General features: G+C 33.5%; 2 protein-coding genes across 2 annotated transcripts; both read right to left on the bottom strand.

The window, feature by feature from the left end:
* Positions 1–372: 372 nt before the first annotated feature.
* Positions 373–2,871, bottom strand: LOC140875855 (probable nucleoredoxin 2). Its single transcript, XM_073279669.1, has 3 exons — positions 2,559–2,871; positions 1,252–1,755; positions 373–1,162 (listed from the first exon to the last, which is right to left on the bottom strand). The coding sequence occupies exons 1-3, from the start codon at positions 2,691–2,693 to the stop codon at positions 533–535; spliced, it is 1,269 nt and encodes a 422-aa protein (XP_073135770.1). The 5' UTR covers positions 2,694–2,871; the 3' UTR covers positions 373–532.
* A 5,625-nt stretch (positions 2,872–8,496) lies between these two features.
* On the bottom strand, positions 8,497–8,859 carry LOC140866078 (E3 ubiquitin-protein ligase ATL23-like). Its single transcript, XM_073270956.1, has one exon. The coding sequence runs from the start codon at positions 8,857–8,859 to the stop codon at positions 8,497–8,499; it is 363 nt and encodes a 120-aa protein (XP_073127057.1).
* Between the last annotated feature and the right edge of the window lie 1,309 nt (positions 8,860–10,168).

Below are 10,168 nucleotides of genomic sequence, written 5' to 3'. Positions count from 1 at the left end.
TTAAAATTAATGGGCTGAAATAAAAAATTGTTACAGGCTGGATTCCAAAATAAATTAAATCTATATATACTATTAATTAAATTAAAACAAATTCCAAAATAAATTAAATCTATATGTACTATTTAATTAAATTTTTTAATATAGGACTGAAGGCCATCCCAACCTTTGAGGATCCGTACCTGATTAATAGGTGGCTTAACTATGAAACGGGTGACACAATAATGGGACCTTCAACACATGGCGAGCAACCTGGGCTAATGTCGGAACCCGAATTTGATAACATGTTAAAAAATGTGACTTGAACTTCACTCAATCCCAAAAGTTAGCTCACAAACTTTCAGACTATTTAACCAACGATATTGGACAAACTAACACACCTAACACATTTCAAATGAAGATCACTGGTCCCGAATCCACACATGATTCAGTTTGGTGCACCACAAACACATAATAATACAAGAGAAATTCTCCTCCTCGTATTAACTTAAAGAAATCAGTAAATTAAACATGATAAGCAAGCACTTGAATTTAATCAACTTTCAACTACAGAGTCATGCTCCACATCTCGAACACACTTGGGATGAACTTCGTACCCACAGTCTATACACTGGTACGCCCATCCGAACCCCTGCTCGTCGCAGTCGCAGCAAATAAACGGCCCGCCTCCTTTGCCCTCCGACACCAAAGTTAACTCGTGGTCGTGCCTGGAATGGTACCTCAATTTCGGGAAATTTTCGGCCTCCTTGTCGTTTTTCATCTCGAGCGATCTTATTCTGACTTGGGTGAATGGATAGGCCTTTTCTTGATACAGGTTGATGAGGTTCCGACCTTGTTTTGTCACGGTTTTCCCATCCGGACTCAGTATTACCAAGCTTGGAATGCTTTCCACGTCGAAATACTTGATGAGATTTTTTATCGTCGGATCCGAAAACGGCAGTGCCAGCCATGGCATGGTGTAGAAATGTGAGTCGAAGGATGACTCGTCCTTGTCGCTGGACACGAAGATTACTTCGAAGGAATCGTTGTTGCCATCGACGGTGGATTCTTGCTTGATCTTATGGTAAATTGAGGCTAACTTGGGGGTGAATTTCTCCCCCGGGGAGCACCATTGAGCTGAGAAATAAAGTCCAATGGTTTCTCCCATCAAAGAAGCAACGGACACCTGACACAACCAAAAACACTCTTCAACCTCTTAGTGATTGATGTGAATTAAGAGCCAAATCCTATGAATCAAACCAGACCATTAATTACCTTTTCAGGTATGGAATGACTCACAAGAAAATCTCTTTCGGGGGTAGTCAGCATCTCCTTGAGAGTCTGATTCGCACGCTTCTCCTTATCCTCCTCCGTCAGCTCCTCCAATCTCTCTTTGGTGAATGGGTGTGCCTTTGCTCCATACCGTTCAATAACATCGACCCCATTTTCAATCCTTGAATCTTGTTCATCATCATAATTTGGCTGTAGAATGATCAAGCATGGTATACTTTCGACATCAAACCTCAGATTCAAGGCCCTTTTTGTTGTCGTAGCCGAAAATGGAATGGAAAGCCATGGCATGGAAGATCGGTATTCATCGAAGGAGTCAAGGTCTTCATCAGATGAAACAAAGACCACTTCAAAACCTGGATCAACGTTACACTTCTTGAGCTGCTCGTAAGCATTGGATAACGTTTTGGTGAATTTTCGACAAGGTGGGTACCAATTCGCAGAGAAGTATATGCCAATAAATTTGCCTTGGAGATCAGAGATTTTCACCTAACTCAAAAAAAAAAAAAAAACTAACCATTTAAACGATAAAAATGCAATCAAGTTGACCACAAAAGTGCTACCATGCCCATCCTAATTTGTATGAAGCCTAAAAATGAACTTGAGCCTACCAAAATAAAAAAAAAAAAATTATATATATTAGAAACGCAATCTTATGAATTTCATGAGCCCATAAGAGTTTAGTGGAATTATGATCAAATATCTCGACGAATCGGTATCGTATAAAGCTTAGGAGGTTGATTATAAGCCGAAACAAAAAGATTGCTTCTTCTCTTCATTTAAGGCGGATATATCAAACTACATTTCCAGGTTTCAGCTCCATTATATATCATTTGGACTTATGGCACAAAAGAGGTGCAATTTTCGGGAGGACCCACAGTTTGCACTATATATCATCTATAGTCCATTTCGAAAAATGACCCACATTGCTACAAAAGATTGATGATTATGATACACGTATCAAAAGGTAAAAAGGTAGATGCAGATGACCAAAAAGTGGATCTTTACAGATATATCATCACCCCACACCACACATATTCTTGGCTGATTCGGTGGTATATCCTATATCCTGTGACCCAAATTTTTTTTTATCATATGACCCAAAAAAAATTTGGGTAATCCACCAAAGAACAGTGCTTAAGTAACTAACAAATTCCGAGTAACTTCACTTTCGCTATGCATATAAATATCAAAAAAGAAAACAAGCCCAGAAATTCACTTATATTGAGATCGAAAGGCAAGCAGATCAAACTCGAAAGAAGTTTTCGAAAAAAAACTAGGTAGCTAATTACCAGATCCGCAGTGGGAGACAGCAGAAAGTCGCCATCTTTGGAACCCAAAAGAGAGCACAATCCAGACCCAGATCCCCGTTCAGGGTCCTGGTTGCTTTTATGATGAACCCCATTGCGGCTCAGCTCTTCCCCCATGGCTTTTCCCGTCTCTGTGCAGGCCAAAAAACCAGAAGGCGCACCACCCCAAGCAAGATTCTACTGTTTGTCTTCTGCTTTAATTATTGGATTCCATGCATACGCATCGTTTCCCACATAAATTATAACCACGCTCATTAAAACAAGCAACACGTAGCACACTTCACCTCTCTCTCTCTATCTTTTTTGTTTTCTTCCTTTTCTTCGGTTTTGTACATGCAGCCTTTAGGGTATTATTAGGACCGACAAAAAATACCAAAATGCTGTTATATCGTTTTTATTTTACCCAAAAAAACTAAATATATTGAAAATTTTGGTATATCGTCCCGTACTGGAATTTTTGATATCGGTATCAGTATCGGTATCGGTATAAGATTTTCGAATTTTTGATATTTCGGTATACCGAAAAAAAATCGGTATACACAATATCGGTATGATACCGTATATACCGATATTTTTTTAAAAAATAGTATAAAAAATCGATATAAACGGTATCATACGATATTCGGTACAGTATCGGTATGGATTTATGACATACCGAAATTTCGGTATACCGATTTCGGTATACCGATTTCGATACGGTATAGGTATCGAAAATTTCGATATTTCGATACGATATGCGGTATTCGGTTCGGTATGCGGTATATCGAACCACCCCTAAGTATTACCTGAACCAATCAAAATCCGTCACACCGTTACTTTGTGGGTGGCATCGATTACATATAATACTAGGAAGTTGCGATTTTAAAAAAAAATAATAATAATAGTTTGGTCCGTTGTTTAAACTTAAATCATTATGTGTTCATGGAGTAAATTTGTTTTAAATCTTCAAAATCAAATATAATTTTGGGTTCAGTTTCTGTAAAAAAAATATGTTTGAACTCCATGATTCATAACAAAATATTTCTGCACTCTTTCGACCCACATGTTTTTTTCGGATGAAAGTCGACACAAAATATTGAAAATACAGTACCAATACATGACATTTGAGCTTAAATTGTTTCAAATTGGTTACTAATAAATGATTTGTGAGTACTCAAAAATGTATGCGGATATTAATATTAATTGCATATATGTTTTTTTTAATTGAACGACGATTCAAAACTTTGAAAATATGATATTGATATATGATATTAGAGTATCAATTATTTTAGATCTGGTACTAATATATGATAATTGAGTATCCACACATGTGTTGCGAGTGTTGATATAAATGAAGTTGCTCAAATTTTGTACCCAAAATTTTATCTTTTTGTATTAAATCTAAACCTCGCATATTTGTATCATATTTCAATGTTTTGTACTAATTTTCACCCATAAAAAAACACGAGAGTCCAAGAAATGCAAAAATATTTTTTTGTGGATCAGAGAGTCCAAACATTTTTGTTGTCGACAGAAACTGAATACAAAATTATGTTTGAATTTTGAGATTCAAAGCAAACCTAACCGTTCATATCTCTCTTCTTCTTTTTCTTTTCTTTTTCCAAACGCTCACTTATTTTTATTTAAACTAAACTACAAGTAAACCAAACTTTGTACATTGCTTTTTATATATAATATTGAATTATCGTCCCAAAAAAAAAAAAAAAAAAAAACTAGAAGTAACCCAAGTGAAGCGCCACGTATAAAGTAGATGATTTGACAGTGTAACCTCAAATAGGGGAATTTTTGTTACTTAAAGGAAAGAAAGGACCGCTGCTTTAATGCCATATTTTGTGCACTTGTCACGTGTCCGGTACATGCCGTTGCCTTGAAGTTGACAGAGCACTCACTCAATAAATGACTCGGCCTTTTCATCCAACACGTATCATCTTATTCTCTTCCAATTGCTTTCTCGCACATGTCTCCCCCAAGCCTTCTAAATAATTTTACAAAACCTTAGCATTCTTCATGTCAAGTAGTTAAGGATACTTTAGGACCCGTGATTTTTAAAATCAAATTATTTCCAAGGTTTTAGGTTTTGTTACATCTCTCGTGTTGGTTAGATAACACTTTGTGGATTTGTATATATATGGTTGGTTTTGAAATTGAGTTAGGTTCAAGTCAATAATTTTAACATAATAATATCATATTTCAGAGTCACAATCATGTGTTGTACTCCTTCATGTGGACCACTTGTTGTCTTGTAAACTTCACAAATCATTCAGTCAATATATATATTTTTTTCCAGCACGAAAGTTTCATAGCTAGCTTTCGTTGTACATCGAGTCAACTTCTAGCAGACGCGGGTTATTTTAGTAAATTGTATTTGACAAAATGACTGCTCACCCTAGATGAACAAAAATACAAAATAACAAATTTGATGATTTAGACAGCGCATAGATCTTAGAGCTAGATGTATCATAAATTGTATCATCATTAAATGTGGTGCTTTCTTCTCTTTGTTTAAAAGTTTATTTAAATTGGAAAAAACTGCAATTTTGATCATCCTATCTTGCATTTTTGGAATAGATTGGACGCGGCTGAATTGGACTCCGTATTTACCAGCAATGGAATGTATATTTTTTCACTTGCGCGATTTCAGTTATTTATGTTTTTATATTTCAATTTTAGTCCTATATGTTTTGATTTTTGACAATTTTAGTCATTTTTTTTTCCAAAAATGCTTACGTGGCACTATAAATGTCAGCTCCACATCAGCACTGCATTGATGCCACATCAGCGCCACATCGGAAAAATGATTAAAATTTCCAAAAAAACAAAGATAACGGACTAAAACTGAAATTTGAAAACATAGAGGACTGAAATCGCAAAGTGCTAAATATACAGAACCAAAAAAGCAATTTTTCATTTTTATTGTTGGTTGTGTTTTTGCTTCTATATGGGTGAGAATCGAGATACATGGATAAAATATCGGAAAGTGTATCTGAGATATTTATCAAGCTTAAATTGTATCTGAGATGAGATCAAAGTTGATGTTATATATATAAGTTTTTGATTAAAAAAAAATTTGTACCTGAGATATTGGGAAAATTTTATGCTGCTCCGGAGGGCACTAAAAAAAAATTTGTACCTGAGATATTGGGGAAATTCTATGCTGCCCTCCGGGGCAGTGCTCGGAAGGCAATCCAACGGCCCGGGCCTTGACACGTCATCATGATGTGATGTGCACAATTACCCGGGGCCATTGGATCTGGCAGATCGGGTACCGGTCTGCCAGCATAGAATTCCCAAGATATTGATCAAGCTTAAATTATTATTATTATTATTATTATTATTATTATTATTTCATCTGAAAGCAACCGTCAAGTATAAATTCTTTTAGAGCAGTTACTCAAGATATTCTGGTTTAATGTAATGTATTGGATTGGCTTTAAAATATATATATATATATATATATATATATATATATATATAAATTCTTGTTTATAAATGATATACTATGAGAAAATAGTTTGGCTAAAACTCATCAAATGAAGTACTCACTACTCAAGCATCCAAAAATACTTCTATTGTTGTTTCTTCTTAGCACTAATTAGGTTTGTAGGAGAAATCATTAAAGCATACAAGGTTGTGTGCTTGGACCAGACGATTTGATTTTGGAAGCTATTTGAAAGTTAGATTTAAAATGGCACTGTTTTGGGTATATTTTAATTTCATAATAAACCATAGTATCCTAATTCCTACATGGATTATTTTGAAATCCGCCCAATATAAAGTCATCCAAAGCCCAAACAATCAAATAAATATAAAATTAAATTAATTCCATCAAAGTGTAATCTAAGTGACCCGCAATTTTAAAATTTTAAATTAAAAAAATGGTAACTTTATTGACTATTCAAATTCAAATTCAAATTCTTATAGGGTATTCGTCTAAATTTAATTATAATGATAATAATTTTTAAGTTGTTTTAAGAGCAGTGTGATGTATTACTTTAAAAATAAATGGTTCAAATGTTTAGATAAAATAAGATTATGGAGCTTAAAAATATTGATGTTTTTGATATTATAAATTTTTTAAGATAAAACTATAAAAAGAATATAAACAATTTTTTTTCGAGAACAAAAGGATATATACATAAAACAAACATAATAATTATTTTAACGGACAATTGATTAAATAATATTTTATTTTTGAATGTGATTGAATAATAGTTTTTTTTTTTTTTGGATCCAGATTGAATAATAGTTAGAACTACAAGTAAATATAATAACTTTTTTTTTTTTTTTTGCCCCTGATATGTCCCAAAATCTATTTGAATAAGCCCCGTCGAGAAGAAAATTAATAAAAGTGGAAAACCCACAAAACAAAGCCGACTAAGGGATAGTGGGTAAAATGTTGGGTTTTGGGATTTGGGGTATTTTATTTTTACTAATAATTCACGCACGCGAAAATTCGCGTGCATAAATAGTTATATTCATCTAAAAATAATGAATATTTTTTATATTTTTAAATTAAAAAATAAAATTGAAAGACGGTAGTTATAAGTAGTAAGGGTCATTTTGTCCATTCATTAATTTGACCAATGTAATTATTTTAAAAAGTTCATGCATTATTATATTGTATAAATATTTGAACCCAAACCCGAAACAATAGGTTTCCATCCGATAAAGGATGAGAGTATCGGATGAGAGTGGGGCCATAAGGCTTGGCCGCTTGGGCATGAATTGGATTTTTGTGTTCTATTTTTACACCCGGACCCAAATTCGAAATAAACGGATATTCAAAAAAAATTATTGAATTTAATAAAAATATTTAAACTAAAAAAATACAAATAACTTGCATCCATCTAAAAAGGCCGGAGAGAGCTTTGGCGATAACATTCCTTTCTCGAAAAGAAAACATGTGAAAATCGAAATATGAAGAAGCCAGATTTCAAATTTCATCAACTTATTTTATTGAACAAAAATGGCAAGCTAATCTCATTTATGTAATAAAGGGAAAGAAAACGAAACAAAAGGGCACAAACTTTACCCTTTTAACACTCTTTACACAAAATTTGGTATACAACAAAAAGCTATCATGGGATTGTAATCTACCACACTTCAAAATATAAATTAAAATTTATATTTTTATATAAATTTTTTATTTTGTTTTTCGATCGTTCAAAATTTATAATTCAGATTTAATATTTGATCATACATTTTTAATATAATTAAAGATAAATTTTGGAAAACGTGAAATCAAATAAACTTACGGAAAAAAGAAACAAATGGGGGTAATTAATTATTGTCATCATAAAAATTCAACGACTCGTTCAAGTGAATTCTCTTCAGTGATTTGTCCATTAGGCCATTATCAATCACTCAGCTGTCACCCAAATCAAGCTGCAAATTAAGTTCCCCTTTGTTTTTTCACTCAATCTATATATATTTTTTAAAAATATTACACGTTTTTCAGAAGTTAACATATATATATATATATTTGAAAAAAAAATTAAACGTGAAATACATAATTGAGATATATATAATATCACATTTAATAATATTTTTCACATGTTTTGAACTTTAAATAAGTTATCAGAATTTCATATGTTTTTATCTGGATCTATTTTCATATAAACTAAAATAATTGCACCATTTATACTAAACTCGTCTCCCGCAATATGAAAAATGAAAAATTGTGAAAAAAAAAGGTGAAAATATTAGAAAGAAGAAGCTAACAATGAAATATAACCCACTATTTTAACTGAAAACATGTGATAATTATATATGTAGAATGTATATAATATAATAATAATAAAAAAGATTAAAATTAAATACACATTAAATTCTAATCTCCCCCGCCGCCAATAATATTCCCCTGAGACAGACCCAGCTGACAACATCTCAGAGATTCTTCATATTCCTTGGGTTAAAAAGTTCAACATGGGTCATCCACAGTCGGGTCGGAAAAGTCCGGCCCGATAACGACCCGACAAATCGGGCAAGCCGAGTTTTTCGACAGCCAAAGATCAATGCACTCTGCATGATACCCATGTTTGCAACCGGGAATCAGTTTCACCGGTTCCTCTCCCCCGATCTCATCCAAGCAGACCGCGCAATCCGACCCGGGAACCAAATCCTCGCCGGTGGCCTTCGGGAGCCTCTCCAGATCGGCGGCGGAGAGCCCATTCTGCCGCACGCGTTTCGCCGACGACCGGAGCTCCCGGTCGCCGTCCGCATTGTTCGTGTTCGCGGCGTCGTAACACAGGAAACAGATGTAAATCAGGATCACCGATGTCATTCCCGCGCACGGTAGAAATAGGGTCAGAAACACCGAAATATGCATGATTTTCGCCTTTATTCTCTGTGATTTTCGAGCAGAAAAGTTTTGAATCTGAGATTTTTATTTTTTTTTCTGGTTAAATTCTAAGGGGGTTAGCGCACTGTAGTGACGGTGTCCATTTCTGAGTGACGGGTTCAGAGGAAGAGAGTGGGTTTATATATATAGGTAAATTTCAGTTTCGTCCCTGAACTCTTATGAATTGTATGAAAACCCCCCATAAATCCTGAATTTTGTCTGTGTCGTCCCTATAGAAACTTCTCATAAAACATTCTTTTGTCATTATAAAATTTGAAATTAAAAAAGAGTATTCCCTGTGGAGTAGAGGGGAAAGGTTTCATTGAGAACCGTTTGGCTAGAATAACGAATTCCGGTAGGATCTCAGCTGGCTAATATACTAGCGTCACGTGGTGGCGAGATTACGGTTGTAATTATATCGAGCAGAATTTTATAAAATTATAACGTTGTAGAAATTTTTAAATTATTTGTTATATACATTGGTATGACAAAATTTGTACTCTCTCGGTCTCAAATAAATGTTGCACTTACCTTTTTATATAGTTTTTTAATTTTATTATTTTACCGATGTCTTATTCCTATATCCATTAAATACATGAGCAACTTTCGATAATATTTCGTCTCATATTAAAACATTGTGATATTCCTCTTTCCAATAATTTCTTAGCACGTGTGGTGAAACCAGATTTAGGCATATATATATTAGATGGAGGGACCGAATTAAAAAAATTAGGGAAAATTATTTTTTAGTCTTGTATATTTGTCATTTTGCGATTTTGATCTTCTATATTTTCAGATTTCAGTTTTAGTTCGTTATCTTTATTTTTTGGCAATTTTAGTTTTTTTTTATGTGGCGCTGATGTGACACCAAATATCAATGCAGTGCTGATGTGGAACTGACATGTATAGCATCACGTAAGAATTTTTGAATAAAAATGACTGAAATTACCAAAAATCGAAATATGAAGGACTAAAACTGAAAAATGAAAACATAATTAAGAACCAAAATCGCAATACGACAAACTTAAAAGACCAAAATTGCAGTTTTTCCAAAAAAATTATGTAAATGTTAAATAAGTTGACAATCTAAATTCTTGTGCAAGGTATTTTTTTGTTTCCTAAAATAAGTATCATATGAATTAATGCTAATTACATGATAAAACATCGAGATTCAGTCATTCATTTATGGAGTAGTTAAATCATCAAACCAAGGGAGATGAATAGATTCGATTGCAAATTATGTATATCTTAA

Source organism: Henckelia pumila, chromosome 1 (assembly GCF_033568475.1).
Source record: "Henckelia pumila isolate YLH828 chromosome 1, ASM3356847v2, whole genome shotgun sequence".
NCBI lineage: Eukaryota > Viridiplantae > Streptophyta > Magnoliopsida > Lamiales > Gesneriaceae > Henckelia > Henckelia pumila.
The sequence above is the reverse complement of the archived record's forward strand: the minus strand, read 5'-3'. Positions and strand labels throughout refer to the sequence as shown.

Coding starts and splice junctions, on each gene's coding strand:
- LOC140866078 (XM_073270956.1), bottom strand. CDS start 8,859: ATGACATCGGTGATCCTGATTTACATCTGTTTCCTGTGTTACGACGCC.
- LOC140875855 (XM_073279669.1), bottom strand. CDS start 2,693: ATGGGGGAAGAGCTGAGCCGCAATGGGGTTCATCATAAAAGCAACCAG. Junction 1,756..2,558: donor TGTCTCCCACTGCGGATCTG/GTAATTAGCTAC, acceptor TTTTTGAGTTAG/GTGAAAATCTCTGATCTCCA. Junction 1,163..1,251: donor GTCATTCCATACCTGAAAAG/GTAATTAATGGT, acceptor TGGTTGTGTCAG/GTGTCCGTTGCTTCTTTGAT.